The sequence below is a fragment of the Pseudopipra pipra genome, chromosome 4, assembly GCF_036250125.1.
Source record: "Pseudopipra pipra isolate bDixPip1 chromosome 4, bDixPip1.hap1, whole genome shotgun sequence".
NCBI classification, from domain to species: domain Eukaryota; kingdom Metazoa; phylum Chordata; class Aves; order Passeriformes; family Pipridae; genus Pseudopipra; species Pseudopipra pipra.
Window position 1 is genome coordinate 23385676 of NC_087552.1, and position 24392 is coordinate 23410067.

General features: G+C 43.0%; 1 protein-coding gene across 2 annotated transcripts in view; it reads right to left on the reverse strand.

The window, feature by feature from the left end:
• Window positions 1-24392, reverse strand: part of UNC5C (unc-5 netrin receptor C) — a 256143-nt gene that overhangs the window by 41958 nt on the left and 189793 nt on the right. For both annotated transcript variants that reach the window (XM_064651944.1, XM_064651945.1), the window contains exons 4-7: window positions 20666-20769; window positions 8016-8196; window positions 5789-5956; window positions 4426-4590 (exon numbers count right to left, since the gene is read on the reverse strand). In XM_064651944.1, coding sequence (XP_064508014.1) covers window positions 4426-4590; window positions 5789-5956; window positions 8016-8196; window positions 20666-20769 — 618 coding nt within the window. The remainder of the gene's footprint in view (window positions 1-4425; window positions 4591-5788; window positions 5957-8015; window positions 8197-20665; window positions 20770-24392) is intronic.

The window sequence follows — 24392 nt, forward strand, 5'->3', positions numbered from 1 at the left end:
GCTCAGCAAATACAGATTTGCTGTCACCATTTCACATCAATTCACTCTTGACTAGAAGGAAGCCTTTTTTTAAAAGGAATGGAATTATTAGGCTGATAATAACATCTTCACCATGGTATAGGCATCTTTTTCTCAAGCGGCACATCTGCTATTTGAGTTTCCAAGCAGTTAAGCTACATGCAGGGAGAGAAAGTGATCACCAAAGTGATTCAAGTGTTAGTCCAGATTAACAACAGATGAAGATGTTTTGAATCTTTTCTTCCATTCTATAAATGACAATAGCACATCTCAGTCTTTTCATGCTCAAGCAACAAAGGAAAAGTCCACATTGACACTCGGCAATGATTCACAAGTCGGAGTTTCTTTCTGGCCCTATTCAATGATGGATCTTTATTCCATATTATGACACTATAAAATAAACAATTTTACTACACAAAGAAACAATACTATTTACGTAACTTTATAATCCATAGCCCTCAAGGAACAACATGTGCTTCACTATTATCTTGCTTGTTGCTATAAGACAGCTAGCCCTGTGTTTTGGAAAAAACTGAAAGCACAACTTAGCCAGCCTTTTATGAAAAGCCACAGTGGTCGACTAAAGCCAAGAGTGAGCTGAAAAAGGGGCACTGGTTATCTTCCTGACTGTGCTAGTGCCAATCCTACACATCCCAGGCATGATTTCAGAAAAGACCAAAAGCCCAGCAGGCACCAACCTCACACCTACGGACTTCCTGTACTTATTCATTCAGGACAGGGACAATATAGATCTGAACACTGTCACTTCAGATCCTCAACAGAGAGGATATAGGTGACAGGCTCTGAGCATGACAGCTGCATGTCACAACTCAGGTAACAAGCCTTCAACATAACCACGCAGTACAGCTGAGTCTTCTCATAGGGTCCACCTCTTCCTGACTACCAGCAGCATTTTACACATAATGCAAAGCAGAACTTGGCCTGCCAGGGACTTGTAGCATCTGCTTTGTACCACACAAATGATCTAGCAGTCATTCCAGACTGAGTCCAGCCAAACACTTCCACTTGTATGTTGCTTTAAAAATATTTGTGACCTAGCAAAGGGAACTAATTGTGCTGAAGTTTGAGCCAGCAGGGGAACGCTTTGCTTTCTTATTCTTTACACAGAACACCCACGAAAGTCATTAGGTAGGATGAGTGAAAGGCTAATTGCAGTGCTTCAGTTTATAGCAATCCCCTGTGAGATGCAGTGCATGCCTTTAAAAGTGTTGTTCCTTGCACTGAACTCGTACATCAAATGGGAAATAATGCAACTATGGAGGCAATAATGCAACTACCGTGGGTGGTAACCAGCCAATTCTTCTTACACCTACAGCATATTTTGTTCCAGAAGATCATATTAATGCTATTATGGGAATTATGGAATTGTTATAATGGACCTGCTAGGCAATATTGTGTATTTGGAAACTTAAAATAGCAATGACCACCCTAAATTTTCACTACATCTGCTTTTCCTTTTCAATTCAGCCTGCTGTGTCTCTGCAGGCTCTCTAGTTTAACGACTATTCGTCTCTTCATGTTAACAGAAAAATACTAACTACCGGATAAGGGAGTGTATGTGTATACTAGCAAGATCATTAGTCTGAATAAATGTGACAGCCGAGTTGCATGAGAAATGCCACAGTTAGTGGTAAGCACAAACTACAGCTTTGGGTGTAAAATACTATAATTACAAGGGATGGAGAAAGCTCCACAGTTTTTATCCCCACAGAAATCAATAGTCGTGCAGACTTCTGCTCTTTGCTGGAGCAGGAGCAGTCTGATGAAAGAGCTTATTGATCTATCCAGCTGATGCTACTGAAGTGAATAATAGACTGGAAGAGAAAGGGCTTGTAAATTAGACTCATTCAATCCAGCATTTTCCAGCATATCTTTTACGTGCAGCTATATAAAGGTATATATTTACAAGTGAGTTTTTGTCAAAGCAACAGGCTACTGACTCCTTGTAAGAGGATCTGCCTACTAATTCTTTGACCCCAACTACACCCCCCGTGTCAACCTTCAAGCTCTCACTAAAGACTGATAGTCAGGAGGCAGAACCAGGGCATCTAGGAGTAGGATTTGACTATGGGGCAGGTAAGCAGCTGGCCAACACATCTCCCTGAGGGCTATGGCCACAGAAAAAAAGGTGGCTGTAGCTTCCTCCATGCCACATGTGCCATGTCAGACCCAGTGGCATGAAGGCATTGGAAAAGTCTGCTGTGGATCCACAGGTTCCCAGCCTAGGAGAAATGTCAGTTCCTGGCCAGTCCCCAAAAGCCTCAAATAATATGGAAAGAGGCATGTTGTTTTAGGAATGAAAGGAGTCCTGTGTGTCTTCCTGGCTCAGCAGGCAGACTTTCTATGAACCGAAATCCGCATGGGCAAAAATGTAAGTATTCAGATTGATTGCGCATAAACTGAGAAGGAGAAATAAAGAAAAAGGGTGGGGGGGAGAGAGAGAGAGCAGCAGGCACATTGCCACCAAGTACGGCAAATCAATCTTCTCAGCAGTGATGGATTGGGGAGCAGGACTGTAAGTTTTACAGGTATATGAAACCCCGCAAGTATAAAGACACCATTAAAACACTGCCATTAAATTCCAACACTGAAGGATTACCACGGCCCCTGGAGCTAAGCAGGTCATTATATGACTGCATATTTTTCATTATCATTTTTTATATACATATATATGAAGCAGAATAGGATTCACAACAGTTTCACCCTCTCTCCTGCTGAAGACCTCTGCTTTATACTCAGCATCCACTTTCACAAATAAAATGCAATATACCATCAACAGATAAACGAGATCCCTACAGGGCTTTTATTCTGCTGTACTATTATATCTACTTTTCCACAAGACTTCTGCTTAAATGGCTCTCTTTATGCACACACACAAAGATGACATACACCTGTCTAAATATAATCTGATAGTGAAGAGCTCTTCTGTATAGGGAAATGTATCTTTTCTTCCTAATTTACCATAATGACTTATTAACAGTGCTGGAGCTAGGGGTATGCTAGCTTCCCCACAATAAAAGTGTTATATAGTAAGACATGGATGGATTTTTATTTTTTTTTCTATCTTTAGAAATGAAAAAGAGAGAAGCTCTAAATTTCACCTTTCCATTTTCCCCATAAAAAGAGATTTTTTGAGGCATTACAGCTTCATAGGCTGCTGACACTGACTAATAGTTTTTAACATGATGGAAGTATTTGTATGAGCCACACTGAGGAAGCTATTTGTAACTCTGGGAAACCCCAGAGCAAGTGGCTATGCTGTGCCATAGAGTAGCTCAGAGATCACTGCCAGCATAGTAGCCATCTTATATAGTAATTATTCAAGGGGTAGACCTATGTATTAGCTAGTAGTGTCACTTTTCTGTCATTGTGACTATTTCAGTCAAAAGTAACCTGCCTCAGAGAATAAAAATTCTTAACTCCTTTTTTATGAGAGAACCCAAAGCATTTTATGATCTGGACACATAGACATTGAATAGTTACAGCCACGACTCTTTGGATAACAGAGAGCTGAAGCTCGACAGAGAAGTACTGTAGTGAGATGGGATGAAGGAACAGGAGAGATGCGTATGTGATGATTTTGACTCAGGTTATTGTGCTAATGAAATGTGAAAGGGAGTCTTGATGCACCAACACCCCAAAGAAGACCTCATTTTTGAGAAGGGATGGGGTGCAGAGCAGATTAACTGTTCATCAGTACATGTCAGAATCACACTTAAAACCTGCTGGTTTTTTACTTCTCTCTCCTATTAGTCACAAAGGCAGGACCATGGCATAAACAGGTGTAGGTAGAACAGACTTCAGTGCTAGAGCTGATCTTCACGAGGCTGCACCATGATGATGACTATACATGAAGTTTGCACTAGCACTGTCTAGATACAGTCTACTTCCTTCTACCACAGGGCACTTGAAATCCAAAAAAAGCACGTAACTATTATACGTAGAAACATGTGCACCCACCATTCCTGATATTAAGAAGCCACAAGCTGATCTGCTTGGCCAAGTTTACTCTTTAAAAATGCTGACTTTGCCCTAAATGCTCTTTTTTTTCCATTTACATTGCTGTAAGAGTCACTGCCAAACTTCTCTGGACAGATGCTGCACCTGTATAGAGAGGAAGACTGTTTGGTGGGGAGACCAGGGGGGAGAAGGCTCTGTTATGACTCTTCCTAATTCTTCACTGTTCAACTTCATACACCTCAGACAGCATTACATTCATCTTCAAGCAAAAAGAGTGGGTTGCCCAGACTGGTGAGAATCGGATTAACTCATTTCTTTTACAAATGATTCTGTGACTTTAGGTCATTGATGCTGTTCTGCAGCTATTTCTGGTTTCGCTGTGGCCATATATATCCCAGACCCCAGAGAGGTCACAGTGGCACTTACCCTGCATGCAGAGCCCGTCAGTGCAGTTCTTGGACTGCAGCACCAGCCCCTCACAGTCCTTCCCCCCGTTCTTTGGCGCTGGGGCCGTGCACTCCCTCCGGCGCCAGTGAGTACACTCCGTGCCACAGGTGGACCACTTGCTCCAGGATGTCCACTTGCCATCCACTGACACAAGGAAAGAACAACTTGTTAGGGTGTACACAGAAGTGAGACCAAGCAAGAGCAATGTACACATTGGCACAAGCCGGCCTGCAACTGCTGGCCATCTCTGATAAGGCAGAGGGATCATCAGCCCGCTCTTCTCTAAGTTCTACTTCTGTCATGTAAATACACATTCACCCCCACCTCTCCTTTCTCTCTGCCCTGACCCCATTTCTGGTCTTTCTTCCCCTTTATATAAACTTCTAACTAGTTTATCTGTGTTCAAAGTGTACAAGCAACAACTCAGGAATCTGTGATTTTATTTTAATTTTTGGCATTTTTTAACACAGAAATTAAACTGGTCCAAAAATTCTTCTTTAGTAGGAAGATATTTAATGTTAAATACTCCCTATTAAAAGAAATATCTAGAGGTACCAAACTATTTCACATGAGCAGAATCAAGAATGTGTTTAGTGCCTTTCAATATCCTGCAAATGATTTTCAAAAGCACTAAATCGAACAGGTGAAGAACAAAATATGAAATTGTTCTTGTGACAGAGCTGGATGGCCAAACTTAACAAGCTCAAGGTGACCTTACTGACATTGATTTGAGTGGGTCTGCAGAAGGAGGAAAGCACTGGACAGTAGGGGCAGAACTTTGTCACAGATAAGTACCAACTACCTGGTGTGTCCTGAAGCAATTTTGTATTTTTCAGAAGTTTACATTTAAATACCTTTTAAAGGTATGGATACACATCTCTTTCCAGAATAAATGTCTTTGTATTTGAAGTCAGGTAAACATGTCCCTCAAATTTAACATCCACATCCCAGATGCTTCAGTTGCTGAGACAGCTGGACTGAACAGACATTGCAAATATATTTACATCGCAGTTCCTTTCTATATTCAAATTCCAATCCTTTTCCAGAGCTTTCAACCATTATCTCCTACAATTTGAAACTCTGAATGTTCCCCAAATCCCCTGAATTATGAGGGCTGAGACACCAGTGTAAGCAGCATGCAAAAGTAGGGCTGAAACCCACGCTGCTTGATATGACGTGCTCACTATTTTATCTACTTATGTAATACAATTTCATATTCATCCCCTGAAATGTTGGATTTATTAATAATGAGAGGCAGGCTTTTGTAACTCATAGTATTCTCCTGAAATGACTGATGACAGACAAACAATTTATCTAGGGCTGTGTGCTGTTGATACTGAACCTGGACACAGAGTGGTGCAAGCTATTTTCTGAACGCTCTGGCCCTCGCAGAAGGCACCACCGTTGAGTGGGGCAGGGTTGGTGCAGGTCCTCGTGCGCTTCTGGAAGCCTCTCCCGCATCGGCTGTTACACACTGACCACTCAGTCCAGGTAGACCAGCCTCCGTTCACTGAAAAGCAAGAGGGAGAGTATGATCCCATAATCAGGCCAGCTTGGTCAGCCCAAAGCCCAAAGTGATGGCTGGGAACAGCATGAGAAGCAACGCCGAACAGACAAAACCCACATCTCCAACATGCCAAATGTATGCCAGAAGTCACTGTAAAAATTTGAAGAAATGCTGATGCCAAATGAAAAGCACCATTTGATGACAATTAGGGCTGGCAGGTGACCAACCTTACTCTGAAAACTGACCTGACCCAGCCTTAAGCTCCTGATGGAGTATGTATGATCAAAATCCCTGCAGATTCAGAGAGCGCACACAGCTCTAACAGCCAGAAGCCTATGCTCTGAAAGCTGCAGCACTTTCCAAAGGGAGACAACCTGCACTCCTGCTCATGCTCAGATGAACCCATCACCTATGTATGCTGAGACACCCTCATGCTTTGATTAGATATTGATAATTTTCTCCTCCTTTCTTTGAAGACGGTGATTTCAGGAGGTCAGGACAACTTCACTCATCCCTCTGTGGACCTAGCTGGTGCATATGAATGTCTCAGCACTTCCCTAACAGATATTTAAGCTGTTCAGAGTGAACTAACACTAAATGCATTTTTTTAAATTGACTGTGGGAAGATATTTGTCTCTGGAAAGATATTTATGCTGACTCTCCTTTTCACTCACCTCATTTTCTGGGATAGAGGAATAGATGAAGAAGGAGCTATGCTGCTCTACATAAGAATGTCACTGCCAGTGTATGGGTAACATACTAACTGCTCAGATTCTCTAAACCCAAATGTTTGTGATATGATACAACCCTTAAGCAGCTCTGGTAGCAAAACCCATAAAAATGCTACTCCCCTACACATGTCTCTTGAATGCACTGTTGAAAAAAAAATCTGTATATGTATGAGGAGGAGTTGCCTACATCTTTATGTTTCTGCATTCATCACAGTTACAAAACACGGAGCTCTTGCATGGTCCATTCCTCAATATCACAACCACTGCTAATCAACTCAATTCAGTCAGTTTTCTATAAAAACTGAACTAAAAGGCCTTCATTGTAACTTCGGGGAAGCAACTGCTTACAATTAAATCTAACTGCTACCCTGAATATGAAATGAATATTAGGGATAATCATAGGGATTTTTTCCTACTTGTCTATCCTATAATTAAGCTGATTGTAAGGAACACCAGTTCAGTCAGCTGGCACATCATCAGAGCAGGTTTTGTTCTGGTGGATACCCCCACCTGGGATGCATTTGGGGCAGTAACTCTGCAGGGGCAAAGGCTCAACCTGGTGGGGCAGAGCTGCAGCGCAACACAGGCTGGAAGAGACCCTAGAAGGGCATCTCATCTGGCCCCTCCACAGACAAAGCATGACCAGCCTCAGTTACATCAGGACTGTGGATGCAGACACTGTAGATGCTATCCCATGCTTTGTATTCCCCTGATGTTTATTTTTAAGCTAGGCTGTGCGCCTCTGAACTGCAGTCCCAGAATGCTTTGTTACTTTGCCCCTGATGTCAGGGTATGTTTTGGCAGTAGACACCAAAAATAGGCTTATTTAAATAAATATAAGAAGATGGAGGGTTGTGATGAGCTCTGACACTCTTACCAGTATCTGGGAGCATGAACTTCCCATCAGTTTCACTCTTATTTCTGAAAAGTACCACTAAGAATGTGAACTGTGGTGGTAGTAAGCAATGCCTTGGACACTCCTGTTGGAGAATGTGCCCTCGTGGCTCCTTGCTGTATCCAGCCAGCATGTGTTACAGCAAGAGGAAAAAACGCCTGCTCTTCATGAGGTAGCTGGCTGTGTGTGTAGGTGCTTGTTCCTCCTGTCACCATTTCCTGTCACCAATAAGCCAAGCCATCAGACCTGTACTTCTGATATTTTCAGTAATGAACCCTGACTGCAGTCCCTGCACATGCCTGCAAGTCAACAGGCAGCACAGGCAGCCCAGACTGACCACAATCAGAGTTGCACACACGCATTTTGCATCCTCCTCCTGCCCCTCTCGCTTTGAGTGTGCATCCATCCATTTGCTATAGGACAAGGTACCACTTACCATAGACAATCACAGTCGCTGTGGTGCTTTTCCTTTTGGCCACAATGTTTTTTGCAACACAGGTGTAATTGGCTGTGTCAGAAAGCCGGGCTTGCTTGATGATCAAGTTGTGATCAATCGTGATGTAAAAATTTCGGTCTTCCACGGGATCAATAACCTCTTCATTCTTCAGCCACTCCACCTTGGGGTTTCAAAGGGCCAGAGGGGAGGTAGTGAGTCAGCACCAAGTCACACCACAATTGGACAGACACAGTATCTATGATTACATTGCTTTTAAGTACACATGCACTCACATGTACATACGTGTTATTGTCTTGCTGCAATTAGAATTAAACAAAACAGAGACAGTTACCAAGAAATCACAAGGACATCAGTGCTTATTTTTCCTTTTTTACTTATATAAGCTACATTTTATTTTAATAAAGCATAATTTCCTTGTCTACATAAAACCAAAAACCAAAAACCAAAACACAAAACAAAACAAACAAACAAACAAACAACAAAAAAAGCCCACCCATGATTTTTAATCTAGACAATGTTCTCTTTATCGCCGTCTTACAAAAACCCACCCTGTTATACCCCAGATGATGGTAGTGAGCTGCTCTTAATATAATTTGGCTGCAAATCCAGTAGCTCGTTTTCATTTCAACTGTATGCTCTGAAGGACAGGACAGGACTGGGCCCTGGATGGATCAAAGCTGGGTCTTTATGTCACTGGATCACTTCAGCCTGCATCCAGGACTTAATTAAAGGAGGAAAATCATAAATACCTGCCAGACTTGTGAGGTGCTAGCTGCCAAGACCTGCTTTCACAAACCCCACTTTTCTAAAGACATTTGAGGAACCACCCAAGCATTGACATACCCCAAAAACAACCAAGAACCTGCTCCCCACCTGAGACAGCTGTACAGACTGCCCCAATCCATGGTGAGAAAACGAATGACCTCTCCTGGTGCTCAAGACAGAAAGTTCAATTCATGCCTGAACAAAGCCAGTCCAATGCTGTAAGACCAGTGCTGGCAGATGTGAGCTTGGATTATAGGTCCCCACCACCCAGTCCCCCTCTTTAGCCCTGGCTTAAGTAGCTCCAGCTCCCCTACCCCAGTTTGGGTGGAGGTATATCAGGTGTGAGCTGCTTCCAAAGTTGTACACCTTAGTGAATGTAAAGCCATTGCTTCAGTGAAGGCTTGATTTAAACCCCCCTTTCCCACAGCACATCCCTGCAGTACATTGCAGCCAACGGTCAATACTGTGTTGCTTAAAGTTGGTGGTGTAAAAAGGGCCATGGAAATGGATACATGTGTCTGTGAGGAACAGGAAAAGAAAAAAAAGATATAAAACTCTGGAGGCTGTATTTCTGTCACTACCACAATCCTGTTTCACCATGGAAGATATAAGCTCTCAGTCAACAGTATGGTTTTCCTCAACAGGATGACTAAAATTGTTCTTCCTCCTTCCTTGAATCCTAATGGGTATCAGGTATAATCAAGACAGACAGATTCCTATTCAGTCAGTGGCAATATTTAGCTCCTTCCTCACCTGCAGGTCAAGTCCACGTGCATTCTAGAATGAAAAACAAGCCAGGAACTTATCTTCACCAGTCGTAGGCTGTCACTTAACCACCGCCTCTCACACAAATAAAACACCTTTTTTGGGTTTTAATGTCATTGATTATTTCTGGGATGGAGTACAGACTTATGCCAGGGGTCTAATAGATCCTACATGCACTGCCAGAACCATGCAGGTACCACCTTCAAATCTGCCTGTAATCTTCCTATCCTCTGCACATTGAAGACACCAGGACATCAGTAAGAACAGGACTACAGTCTACATAGTCTAATGCTCAGTCTAAAATGTTTCTGGTATGCCCATCAGAGCACATACTCTAGCAGCCTTTGGCACCCTGAAGGCTCCATGCCCAAGCACATGGTTGTCTTTTTTGAGTACTCTGCAACACTTTCTCTCTCCACTGAAAACACACATGCATATTTAGTCTGGGTCTCAAATGATTAGACAAAATTAAAGCTGTAAGCATTAAATTCCCTATCATCCCTGCAAAAACACCAAAGATAATATGAAAATAGAAGTTGCCAAAAAAAAAAAAAAAGGCAGCTTTGTATAATTCAGTATATTGCCTCTGGCTCTACACCAAATCTCTTAGGAAAAAGATCCTTTTCACCTAATGTCTCAAAATTCTACAGAATTTGCTAACAATAAAAGTTTGAAGAACAACAGGATGCCTCTTTTTTCCGCCAGTACATCAGAACTGCGTGTGCATGTCTAAATCCCATCTCTTTCACAAGATATCTCTAATATATCTAATTCACTCTTCTGACATCCAGGTTTTTATGATGTCTGTTAATGTTGCAAACTCCAATGTTAAATCTGAAGGGAGGAACTGATGGATGATTTGACACGCAGCAGGAGTCTCCTTTCACAAACATTTTAGCCATCAGTAGAACAACACAAAAAAGAGCACATCCCTCCAGTGGTTGTGTTTTCTCCCTCAGTCCTTGTAGAAATGGTAACTAAGTCAATACACTACAACCTATAAGTGAGGCTGTTGTTGGTACTTAATTATTATCAGCCTCATTTTCTCTGCTGCAGGTGACTGCAGTGCTCAGTACCTCCAAACTTCTGATTTTTTTTTTTTTGAGGTAACCAGTATAGGTGGGAGCAGGGTTGTTCTGTCACGTAAGTAGGAAGAGATCAGGCGTCAAATACAGAACACAGAAGAGAAGAGAACAAAGAGGAATGAGACAGCATGATTTATGAATGACAAGTATGCAAACTGTTATTACAGAAGCTAAAAGCAACAATCTCTTTTGATGCCATGTCATTCCCCAAGGCTCAGCCCCCTCACTGAAGTAGGCTGTTAATTCAGTCAACGCAGAAACTTATCCTGAATTTAATTCTGCTGCCTGAATAATAGAGACTGGCAGATGAGGCATCAGACACTTACGTGCTAGAGACCTGTACCCCTGCAGGCAAATGGACAGAGGGGCAGCAGGATGTCCATGAACATTTCAAAGTGCACAAAAGCCAGCCTCCAAGGTCATACCAAATCACACCCTCATGCCTCTGTTTTTCATATATCTAGAGATGTTTTAGAGTAGATGGTTGCTTTTGCCTAATATTGAAGATGTATATTTACTGGCTATAATAACAATTCTTGAACAGGCATCTAGACCTACATATTCAATTAAATCAAGCATGTCCTTCCAACTGTTATTGATAAATGTACTGATGGCTATGCATGCATATGTAGGAAAAGCATGGGATCAGTTTTTCTTTATCATAACAGAAATCATTTAATTGCCAACAATTATGCCATAAAGGATGAAGTAAGTGTACCCCCTGGGAGATGACAGCTATGGAAAATTACAACAATTTGCAATTTTTTTTTTATATACAAACTCTTAGAACAAAGCAGACAGAAAATCCCCATTTCTTATTGCTAGTTTTCTACTCGCAGAAGTATTTTTGCTGTATGTTTGCAAACTGAGTAGCAAAAGAAGCCCACTCAGTTGAAGTGTGAGAGTAGTGAATGAAATCTTGACTCATAGGAACTGCAGATGCTGAGAAGCTGGAGTACACCTGAAGCCAGTTACCTTTTGGTCAGAGCTCCTTAGCACTCTGGAAGCAACTTGCAGAGCAGTGAGGCACACAGCTCCTGCCAGCTGTGCTGGATCTGCACATCCAGTGCTGCTAATGGGCTGGCAAGCAAGCCTGCAAGAGACTAAGCCATCCCTGCAACGGGCTGAGAAAGCGCATGGTCCAAGGCGACTGTAATTTACAGCAACATACCTTGTAGCATCTTTCTGTCATCCCGCTCCCCAGTGAGAGACAGATGTGTTGTCTCTAATCATTCACTGATTGGTATCGGGAGATACATTAACATAATTGGCACATTTGTTCTAATTAACAGAGGGAAGCTGCCACATGCCACCCAACATGAAAAGCAAGACCATCGGCAAGAACAGAAAACCTGCGATCACCACCTCAGCTATACCTGGGAGCTGCAGCCAAACCTGTGCTGCCAGAGGATGTTTCCAGCAGCAGCACAAAATAAGGCAGCACACACAGAGATAAAGACTTGTAGAGCCAGGACAGGCTTCTGTGCAGACTAAATGAACACAGGGAACATAAATCACACAAGCGATTACAGATGCAAGAAAACCTATTATGGAGGCTAATTGCTGACACAAATTTAGCCATACTAAGTTACTGGCATTACTAGGCACTTAAGTCTCTTGGCACACTTGCTTATGTATGACTGTTTTAGAAACTGGTAGAGTAGAAGCACATCTGTTCCAAAAGAAATCCAAGGATGGAAAAGGAATAAGAGCTCATCTAGGTCCTGCCCTCCGTATCGTACAAGTCATTCCTTACACCTCTCGCAATCTCAAGAGCAAAGTCAGCAGGGTATGAGTTCTGGATCCTTGTTGCTCATTATCTCCTCTGCACCAAGCTTGCCCTAGAATCATCTTCAGAGCAAGGTCCACCTGCCCAAAACAACAAGTCTTTTATCCTCCAGACATAGACAAAGTGCTCCAGTGCAATTCTCCAGAAGAAACAATGCAAACAGCTGGGAGAGACTTGCCTTGATAAAAGGCAATTTGTAATTCTGGGAAGTGAGAACATTGTACCCCTGCCTTCCCCATGCCTGGTTGATGCAGCAGGATTGCTTTCCATCTGGTCCCTCATCCACATCGGCATTGCTGTTGGTGTTCTCTGCAGCTGTGCCAACTGGTCACAGCGGCATCACTTGCCTTGCAGCAGTCCCTGCTGAGCTCACACAGCCTCCAACAGCCACAGGGAAATCACAGCTCCCCTGTTTCACCTGAATTGTAACAACAGACACGAATCCCAAGCCATATTGGTAGTAAGGGCACACATACTCATTCCAGTAAGAATAAAGCATTTGTGCAACTACCTACTGATTTGGACATAGTACAAGATGTTCAAGTGAGACCGAGAAAACTTTAGCAGCTTTCATACAGGCTATTGAACCAGTAGCTATTCCAGATACCTTGAGACTTGAGTGCCTATTTGAAGAATGTTATTTGATTTTTGGATTTTGTTTCAAATGTATACTTTCATCCCAGCAACTGGCTGTTGAAGAGGATGCTGTCCTCTATATACTATTTACTGAAAAGAGACTTAAGATTAAAAAAAAAAAGAAAGAAAAAGGTGATCTCCAAAGAGACTGAAATTACAGCTATGAGCGACTAAAAAACACACATTGAAAATGAGACAGCAAATGCAAATCACCACGATGTTTTGTTAAGTTTTTGCTATTGTGCTTCTGCTGACAATAAGGGGAATTGTTGTTCCTGCTGTGGAAACACTTCCTTAACCACACATACATGCAGCTTTCTGCTTGAGTACTAAAATCTACATAGGGTGTATGTATAGCTGCTGGATGTCTCTGGCCCCATTACAATTCTCTTTATGCACAACTGGGAAGTGAAACCTCACAGAATAAACTTCAAAGGCCAAGGTGGACTGGCAGAAGCAGATGGAGAACTTTCTTCCATACAGCCTCAAATTCAAACATAGATCATCATCATCATCATCATCATCATCATGGCCAGGCTTCACGAACGAAGATCTGGGGAGGGCTGTACCTATGTTTGTTACAAGCGTGCTGGTGGCTAAAAAAGCCAATACAAGATAGACACATCCAGCTGCACAAGGCACAGCAGAAAGACTCCTTAGGTGGTATATTCTGCAAGACACGATTCTTTCTGCGTTGCCTTTTCTCCTCAAGGGTGATCCTGCGTGCGTTCTCAAAAGCATCAGCTGCGTTATAGATGGTGTGTCTCCAGACCTCCCGATTGGAGGCCAGAGTAGACCAGTTATGATGATCAATATGGCCAAGGCTAAGATGTTGTTTCAGGGAGTCCTTGTATCTCCTCTTTGAGGCTCCTCTCTTGTGGCAGCCAGTGGCAAGTTCACCATAAAGCAAGATCTTAGGGAGGCGGTGGTCCTTCATCCTGGAGACGTGCCCTGCCCAACGTAGCTGTGTTCTCAGCAACATGGCCTCAATACTCGTGATTGCTGCTTGTTCCAGAACTGACGTGTTAGCCACATAATCTGACCAGTGGATGTCTCTGCACGATTGTATGGAGACAGCGTTGATGGAAGCGTTCTAGGAGACGCGGGACCACTACGCGCCGGCCGACGGGGGCACGCCGCGCAGCTGCCGGTGGGAACTGCGTCCCCGTAGGAAATGAGAGGAAGAACTATGGAGTACATAGAGGTTTGCCAGTCCAAGTTTTGGGGGAGGGGAGGAGCGTCGGGCGGCCCGTGGGGGTCCTCAGACCAACAGGAGGGTGGGTGGGGCAGCCCTGTATGGAATGTTGCAGGTGAGCAGCGCGAGTAAAGATCTGTGGTAACACGATGGGAGGAGGATAAGGCCAGGGTGGATAGTGGGCTCTTCTGGGGGGTTGGGGGATTTTGGCCGGGCTGGGGCCATGGGAGATGCCCGAGCCCCGGGTGGGTGCGAGGGCCGGAATGATTTGTTTTTGGCTCACCTGTGGCTAGTGCCCAGGTTCAGTCTGTTTTGGATTTATTTACTGAGCCCTGAAAGGGTGGTCAGGACAAACATAGATCATGGCATTATTAAATGAAAACCATAGCATCTGCTATGTGGCCATCAGAAGTTTCTGGGCTTCCTTTCCTACCTGAACGAAGGGCTTGAACTGGAGGTCCCACAGCTCATATGTTGACTGGCACTTTTGGCATCATGTGGGCATGTGGAGTCCCCAGTCCCAGAAGCAACTGAGGGGGTCTGTAGGGAAGCAGCCTTAAATGAGTTACCAAAGTGATGTCTGCAGTCCTTTGATTGGATTGATAGATGGATGGATCTTACTCTTCACAGCACAGAGCTATATGCTTTTCAGGATCATTAAATTCAATAAGGGAACAGGATTTGGGAGGTGGCTGAAGTCCCCAAGGACACCCCTTTCCCACTCAACCTCAAAATTGCATAGTGCCTGTTATCATACAGGCAGCTCCTCCTACAGTTTCAAAAGGCTGTAAGCTGTAAATCCAGAATGGATTTTGTCCAGGTTACATTTTATAGTAAAAGAAAAGCATCAGGTCTAGAAGAACATGGAAAATCCTGATAAAAACCCAGGAAAAGCTGATCAAACAATTCTTGAGTGACAGCTGACATGTTCTGCAGACAATATTTTGGAAGTATCTCCACGAAACCATGGGAGCATCATAATTCTTCATGCCTAAGGTGAGCACTGCTTTTGAAGAAGTTACTGTCAGAGGAACTGACCAAGGCAGACACTATCTCCAGGTGACTGAGGGTGCTGTTAAGAACCAGGGGCTCTGCAAAGCCCTGACAGAGGTAATTCTCACACTTCAGGCCCTTTGAGGTCTGTTGGCTATAGTGAGCAAGTCACTCAGTGTCAAAGTAAGACCTGATGGACTAATTTCATAGGCATATGAGATTATGATTAGAATAGTATCTCCAGGATGAAGAGCTATCTTTTCTAAGGGGAGAATTGGGAGGTATGCTCATATATTTCCCCTAAGTATGGAGATATGCTCATCTATCTGTATAAAAAAATGCAGCTAAAAGCTGTGTCCCACACTGCATATCTTCCAAAACTCAAAAAAATAAAACGCTGCTCCTTCTGAGTACATTCTGAAAAGGACAGGTAGGTTGTGCTAGCCAATCCAGCATCCCAGAGCTGTCATTGCCACAAAAAGTGAGTTGTAGAGAACACGATAAGATAGCAAAGTGTATGTCAGTGCTCTTGTAGAACATCTCCCATTGTAATATTTCCTGGACAAACTAGAAATCTGACTGTTCTCCAGTCCCACAGATCATCCTTGCCTGAATAGAATCATACATGAACTTGATTCACTTCTGAGCATGCTCTGCCCTCACTTACGTTGGCATCAATGGAACTGCACTAGAAAGGAAAAGTATAGGGGTAGATCCCATAGAAACTTCATGTCTCAATAAACTCAGTTCTACAAGAAGACTTGTGCACCTTGACATGGGTTGCTGCACTGTGGAAATGAATTGGTGGGAAATGTAAAAATAAGACTACCTAATAAGCTAGTAGTCAGCTTACTTCCCAGGAAAGCACAAAACCCAAATGCCAACCTATCCTTCAAGCAGGAGATTCTAACCCACTCTCATGCTTTGCAAAAGAGTGTCCCGACCACCACCAGTAGACTGGGGGATAAAATATATGTAAAAAGGAACAGAATTATAGGGGACCAGGCACTGACAATTACAGGGAGCTTTATCCTGGAGTCTTTGAGGACAGACCTGCATTGCCAGACCCTACCCAATGGCTCTCCATGGAAAAACGGATGAGCAGTCCTCATTCATTTTGGGTTGTGCTCCTTCTGCATGCAAACCTGTCTCCCCCCCCCTCCTCCCACTGACACTGGAAGGCGGTTCTGCTGTATGTTGCAAGGCACTGCAAAGAACAGTGTCACTTCTCAGGTAATTAGCTTTGGTGGCCACAAACTCCCCTACGTGTCTCTCTCAGAGCTCACCTTCCTGCTGTGAATGTAAAACACTGTCTCAGTGATACACACCTGCATGGAAATGCATATACATGAACTCCCAAGTAAGGGATAACTGCTGCAAAACATAAGTGGCTCTCATGAAACAAAGCAAACAGCAGCCACCTTAATAATCAATTAGATGGAGCAGCCACCTGATGCAGCCTATTTGGAGAAGTCCCCAGCTTCCATCAGCTTTGCCTGTGCAAGAGCAGCTGAATAAAGTTTGTGTCACGGTCATCTTGACTAGGCAAAACACTCTTTTCTGCCTCTTGACTCAGTGATGCTTTCCCCCTTGCTCTGGTTCCTAATTAAAGCCATGAATGTGGATAAATATCATATCCAGTTTTAAACCCAACCGGGTCACCAAACTGTGCGCTACACCCTGTTCTGCAATTAAACTACTCTGTGAAACACCTCAATTATAATTAAAGAAGCAATTATCCCCCTGCTAAAGGCCCCACAAATCACACATTTCAATGCAAAAGTTCGCCTAGCAGCTCTACGGCATATTAACCAATCTTACATCTCATTTGCTTTTTGATCTATAACCTATCCCAATGAGCTAATTTGATGTGACTTAGTGTCTCTAACTGTATTTTGTCATGTGCAAGATGATGCTGGCATCTTTCAAGTAACAAGTTAAATGAGCTAAGGGGTTAATTCTAATAACTCTGTCATTACTGTTGGAGCATCACAGATTAGGATCCTTCCTGCCTTCTCCAGTTAGGTTTGAAAAATGCACACACAGAAAAGAGTGGAATTGAAATGGATGCTTCTGTTGCTGCCAGGGAACTGCAACTGTCTGATTTCCACTGAGCATGAGGCTGGTGGGTCAGACTACTTATCTCACCACTTCATCCTATTTCTCTCCATTGAGGAAAAGCAGAAGGCAGAGAAGCATGGAGCTAGGGCAGGGTGCTGCTTGGTTTTATATCCGTACTTTTTTTTTTTTTGTCACACGAGGAATACATGAGTTTGCCTCTTCACCCCTCAGCTATGTGTGGTATCCTCAGTGCAAGAGCACCTATGCTGATCCTTCTGCTGCTTTCCTGAGCCATGCACTGGAAGAGCCAAAACATTTACCCAGGCGTTTCAGAACCTCTAGGCTAGTTCAGCTTGATGTTGGCTGTGAAACTGAGAGTGGGGAGGCATGCCACAGTGCAGCTGGCACCCATGCTGGTTGGGGCTGGTGGGCAGGGGTATATGACTGCAGAGAAGCTGATCTGGTTTTCCCAGAGACCTCAATTCCTTACTTTGTCCCAGGGGAACAAAAAAGATGTACTTTGATTTGACCTCTGGCCATGAGGCTGGTTGTATTTTAACACATCAACTTCCTTTTGGATCTTGACTTTTTTTTTGCTTTTCCTAGTGTCCATAACCGGAGACTACTCTAGTGCTTGTCATGTACTAGTGGATCTGCGGGACAGGTAAGTGTTGCCTTAAAAGCTTTACCTGCCCGTCTCTGTCTTCGTCCTTCTTGCCCTTCCGAGAAGCTGTATGCTGCTATGTGGTTCAGTTTTGCACTAACAGTATGATCTGCTCTAGCATTGATCCATAAGAGCTTGACACGGTTAATTAAATATGCTGGGAATTATAAGACTGAATTCCCCAGATACTGAAAAGAGCACAGAATTTATCCCTGACCATGCTTGTTCCCACCACTTTGAAATAGCAGGGAAAAAAATCCCAAACGAAAAAAAAAAAGCAATCCACAATGAAGGGGGAGAATCGAATAAAAGAGAAAAAACAAGGGAAAGATGCTGGTACTTTGGACTCCAGCACTGCACTGCATTACGCTGAAGGTCTATTTTGTACAGTTTCACAGTGTAAGCTTTTCTTCCTCTGTTTTGGTGTTAAATCCAGTGACTACTTCAGAAGCCAGTAAGTGAAAACCCCTGAAACAAAACACAGTGCCCAGAATGTGAAGAGTTTGATGCACGTGGTCACCAAAGCATTTGGAAAAGCTGATTACAGCTGCATTAACCTACTCTACTTGGAATCAAAGCAGTCTTTCAACAAGATGGAAAATAGCCTCAGACTTCTGCTTGCCTTCTCCCAAGTCCTTTCTTATAGTTACCTGTACCATCATATCAGAAACTTCTCCAAACAAATAAATGAAGTCTTAAACAAAGAACTCATTCATCTTTAAATTAAAATAATCATGTAATCCTCCAAACGACCAAGTTATCTTTCATCTTTCTGCTTTTCTAAATTTATCTTACCAGCTTCAGCAAGTGGCTGTAATAAAGTGTCACATTAAGGTATTCATATTCATTAGTGTTCAGGTCTTTGTTCTTTTAATAGTGTTGGAAAGAATCTACAAAGAGGCTGTATTAGGCGGCTGTCCAATCTGGGTGTTTGATCTCCTTCTGACTTCAAAAGTCAGAAGAGGAAAAAAACCCAACACTGAGAACAGTTCTTTTGAATGTCAGATGGGGGGAGTACGATTTCTGAGCCTGCCAAGTGTTAATTGGTGTCTGCCCTGACCATAGTACAAATAAGATTCAGAGCCAGTCAATGTACCATCATGAAGAGCTATTGACAGAGTGGGCAGGATACTGGAAGGCAAGAAAAAGCACAACTGTTATGACAGCAGCTCACAGAGGATTTTTTCAGAGATCACTTTCTATGAACCATGTAAAATTGTGCTGTTTGGGTCTCAGCCACACGACTGGGTATAACAGACCCTTCCGAGGGAACAACTGGACTGGCTGCTGAAATTTCAGAGGTGCTTGTAATACTGCATAAAAACAAACTACCCGTCATCATTAATCTCTCTTTCTAGCAAAAGTAATGAAGTTCCCCAGTACAACCCTGCACTGCCTGAACAACAAATCCCATTGCAGAAACAACTGTCGTGGCACAACAACAAGTTGATTTGATGCAAAGAAGCATCAGAAAGGAAAATAAAACCCTGCTGCTAAGTTCCTAAGGAAACCCAACTGATTAATACTACGGTTATCAGTAAGCTGGCTTGGCAGACCTAAACACTCCTTACAGTTTTGAAGGTCTTAAAGGGGAAAGAAAACAGCCTAGAGAACAAGAAAATGGGAAAAATCTTCTAATTATTCTTTCTGATGTTTGTGGACATGTGTCTGCAATTCCAATTAAATCTAAACTTGGGTTAGATGGGGAGGTAACAGTTTAAGCTTCATCTCCTGAGAAATCAGCCATCAGTGCTGCATGACAACCACTTTACTACTTAGCCATGACAGTCTGACTTATCCTAATGCAAATTGGCAACAGTTTCTTCTGTGCATGGTAGAGGAAAACCGAAGAGAATTCAGATAGGGGAATTACCGTCATTAGCAATCAATTTTTCTCTTAACAGCCGCAGCGGATTCAGGATTTCAGAGGCCCCCCTGTGACTCAGAAATCCCCTTTCTGTGAGCTGTGAGTCTGAAGCTGGAGCCACCACCGCACTTAGAGAAGCTGCTGTTCAAGGGGACGCTCGCTGCTGTCCTCAGGCACAGATTTTGCTGAAAGGCCGGCTGCCTCCTGCGGTGGAGGGCAGGCTACCCACTCTGAGTTTACTTAAATGCCAGTAGGAAGACCAGATAAGTTCCTGGATTATTAGGCAGACACATCTCCTACTTGCCCAAACCTCATGCTGCTTCACGTGGGAGCCTGTATTGGACCATGGTACATCCTCTTGTGCCAAGTTGGCAGGCTTATGCCTGCCCAACATGAGGGAAATATAATCTGGCAAACTAAAAATTAAAACAACTTTATATCATTCTTGCAAGGTGCCTCTCAGAATAAGTGAAATGGTTTTTTTCTTTAAAAGGAAAAGGAAAGAGAGTGGGCTAGTATTAATATGTTCCACCTAGTGGAACAGCTAAGTGTCCTCCAGATGCCAGATATAATTGTGATTTTTCAAGGGGAAGAAAAAAACTGAAACCAAACTCCCTGCAGCTCTGCCCAGCAAGGTACCATAACCCAAAGCCATTAATCAGTTCCCAGTCAATCTTGTCTGTAGGCAGCAGTCAGTCAGCTCTCCATTACCACCCATTCATCATGCCATGCTCTGTCACTGTACATTAGCCACTGATCAGGCCTTAGTTAGGATGTGCAAGTGCCAGGACACTGCTGTTGCTGCTCACCTCAGCTACTGGGATGCCTTCAGGGGGACGGCATTGGAGCAGGACCTCTTGCTCCAGGGACACTTCTTTCCCCAATGGCTCCTGCTCAAAAGTTTTCCGGAGATCTGGGGAGAGAGAAGGAAAAAAGTATTGATAGTACTAATAGCTGGTAATTTAAATTACATTTGATTGCTATACTGAATGAACACAAGAGACAATGAAAACAGCAGTTCTGCTCCCTGGAAAGTAAAGCACTTAAAAAAGGGTGAGTCATGTTTTTGCTTCATTCCAACATTAAGCAAAGATTTCATAGTGGATTTATTATTTATATTATGGTACAGCATACGAATCCAGTGAGGATCCAAGGCTTCACTGTGGAAGGTGACATAGAACAAAAAGTGCAACAAGTCCCTTCTTCAGAAAATTTATGTTTGGTAAACTACACCAGTGAAGTACTAAAGAAAGTTATGGAAAATTAAATAAATCTGTAAAACTAAAGCATATAAATTGAGTTGCCTTAAATTCATTGATGAAAATGCTCATGCTGTGATCTAATGTACTATTAGCTTATAAGCTTTAACTTGACAGCTTTAGCTAATTTGTCTACACCTTATCATTATCCCTGTAGCACTAAGTTATTATTATTATTATTAATGTAATAATAACAACAATCATATTAATTACAATAAAAAAATAGAAATGTGGAGCTGAACCATGCTTGGATCCCTCCACAGTACCATAGAAATGCAGTAGGGTGCATTTCTCCAGAGACTGTACCAGTTCATTATACTGGAAAGCTCTGAACTCTGGCTTTCTTGTACTCTTCTGTAATATCTTCGCACAGATGATAAAATGAACTTCAGAAGTTCCCTCATTACCACTGTCTCCGTGTTTCTGCCATGCACTGCCACGCTCTGTACTGTGCCAGGGAGGACAGGGCTTTGGAGAACTGAGCATTCAGCCCCAGTAGTTACTGGGGATATTTCTCTCTGCTCCTCGTTCCTGCTGCAAATGGACATGAGGCCATGTTCAAAGTCACATCAGAGAGCTGGCCTGACTTCAAAAACTTTGCAAACCAGTTATTTTTATTTTACTTTTTGTTCTGAAGTCAGACTGGTTTCTTACGTCAGCTCACAGTGAGGCTGCACAAATACTTGTGTCATATTGGAAACAAGTCATAGTCATATGGGAACAATTTAAAAGCTAAATATTTCATATTTTGAAGCCATAACCTGTGACTGCTCTGGAAAACAGATCACTGAATTGAACCGGCTAACAAATAAACCATCCAAAGAGTTACTTTTCATCTAGATTACCTCCAAGATCTAATTTAGAACTGACCCCACAAGGAACTGCATCAGCATTACCAAAACGCAAAACCCGGGGCAGGCAAATGTACAGACGGAAAAGGAGATGGAGTGGCTGCTACTAAAATCAGCTCCTCTGAAACTCACCTCTGGGTAGCATATCTACACTTAGTCTGTATTGGGAAAATGTGGTTATTCAACTATCTGGAATTAAATGTCAATCTAATTGTACCATGGAAAAGCTCTGTCACTGCTGGAGATGATCATTTTAACTTAAGCTGATATAGCAGTAAACTTCTAACATCTTTAAACCCAAGCATTTCACAAGTGAAACTGAGGCATCTTCCCCTGCACCACAGGCATGAGAGAAGCAACCCCACACCCTACTGCTTTCCCACCACTGACATTCCTAATCCCTCTAGCACAGAGGGTAGGGATACTGAGAGGCCCTCTGATAGGACAAGATTTATGGCCACAGCTAAAGGCACTGAAAGATAAGCTTTGGTAGATCCCGCTGTGGCAATACAAGAAATTACTGTCTCCAGCTCTCTGCTTGTTTTGGAGTTACTCTCTGTGAAAAGGAAGCACGTGCCAATGTCACAGCTACCTCACCACAAAATCCACCATTTTAACCTCAGTTGTTGCTGAAGGGGGCTTTACCCTATAACACTGGATAACTTACGGCAAAGAGGAGGAGCAAAAGTACAGATGCAAATGTTTCTTAGGATGACATGCCAAGTTTCACTGGGCTGTGCCTGTCAGCATCTTTGTCACACTGGAGTTATTCCAGACGAATGAGGCTTGTTCATGTTAGAGCAACCACAGCAAGACAACTGGACAGATCAGGTCAGATTTCTGTACATAGCTCCCAATACATTGCCAGATCCAGCATCATCAGCCCTCCTCCAGCTTCATCCCATCCTCTCTGACAGGCTACTCAGGGAAAATTTGGGTTGTATGGCTCAACTTGAGTAAACCCAAATCCCTTCAAGTGCCCTGTGGGTAGGAGTCATTAAAAAAACACTGAGTTTGGAGTGGTGTACTTCCACACTTCAAACGCAGAAATGAGCAGCTCTTTCAGGAACTGGCGGGTTTCTTGGGAAGTTACATTATTCCTTGGCCCAGGCTCCTCACCCTTCCTGTGGGCTTGATAAGTATCCTGGGCACACATAATGTCAGGTTAATGCAATTTGCTTTAAGTTAGCAAACAGCTGGGGTTGTGTAGCTAGCAGTACCCATATGATCATATTACTGCTAGTTCCACAGGTATTTTCAAAAGAAAAGAATTACTTCCACATCTGGTACACCTTAGTGCATTTAGCAGGTACGCACACGTGCACACTGCAGACAATTATTGTGCTCTAATATCATGGCTGAGGGCAAATGGGAAAATTACCATCACAGTAATAGAAGCATATAAGCACAGTAACAAACAGTGTATCAATAATAGCTTTCAGGTGTTCAGATATGGAGGGATGAAGACAGCAGAGGTAGATTCAGTAGATAATAATCTGATTTTTTTCCTAGACATGCTGATTTACTGTTCTGCCAACCTTCCTGAAACATTTAATAGAACTCTTATGTTCTACATTGCCTCACATGCACAAAAACCACACCTCCCATAAAGCACTTGCCTTTAAAAAAAACTCCAAATTTTAGTGTATACAAAAGTAAATAGCATTAGTCTAGAAATGTGTAATAACAGTAAAAAAACCCCACTTTAACCTCCTTATTATTAACAGCTGTAATTTCTGCAGTGGGAATAGCTGGAATAGTTGCAGTGGGGCTGCCACAGGTGAGATGAACTCTGTGGGACCCTGGGTCTCCTGGCTGCCCCCACACACGGTGCCTTGCTGTGTGAGGTTGCTTTAATGATGCCATTGGATTCAAGTGGGTCAGTCATCCACGAACCAAAAATACACTAAGTAGAGGCCTTGACATAACAGGCAGAAACGTTCTCAAAGGAGCCATTAGGTACCACTGAGTAAATTATACTAATTTGTGAGGGGGAAAAAAAAGGTGCATAATTGTTTACTTACAAGACTGAGAGCTCTTATATCATATTCTGTTGGCTCCCTCCCACGTGTTCACAGCTTCAACCCACCACTTCCCACTGCAACCATGTCACCTACAAATAGCTACAGATGGCAGCAGTGCAGGGCAGGTTTGACCTAACCAAGCATAAGGCTGGCTGGTTGTGACATGCACAACTTAACAAGATGGGGTTTTAAGTGATAAAGAAGCAGAGGGCCTGGACAAACATCTTCATCACCTGCTGTAACTATCATGAAACCACCCGCTGGGACAGCACTGGATTCTGAAATGACTGGGTTTTTTCTATGGCCCTTGCTATAATTTCATTGTTGATAACAATGACATCCTTCTAATTCTTCAATCCTCAGTTTCCTTTGCCATGTAACAATTATAGTCATCAGGGAAAT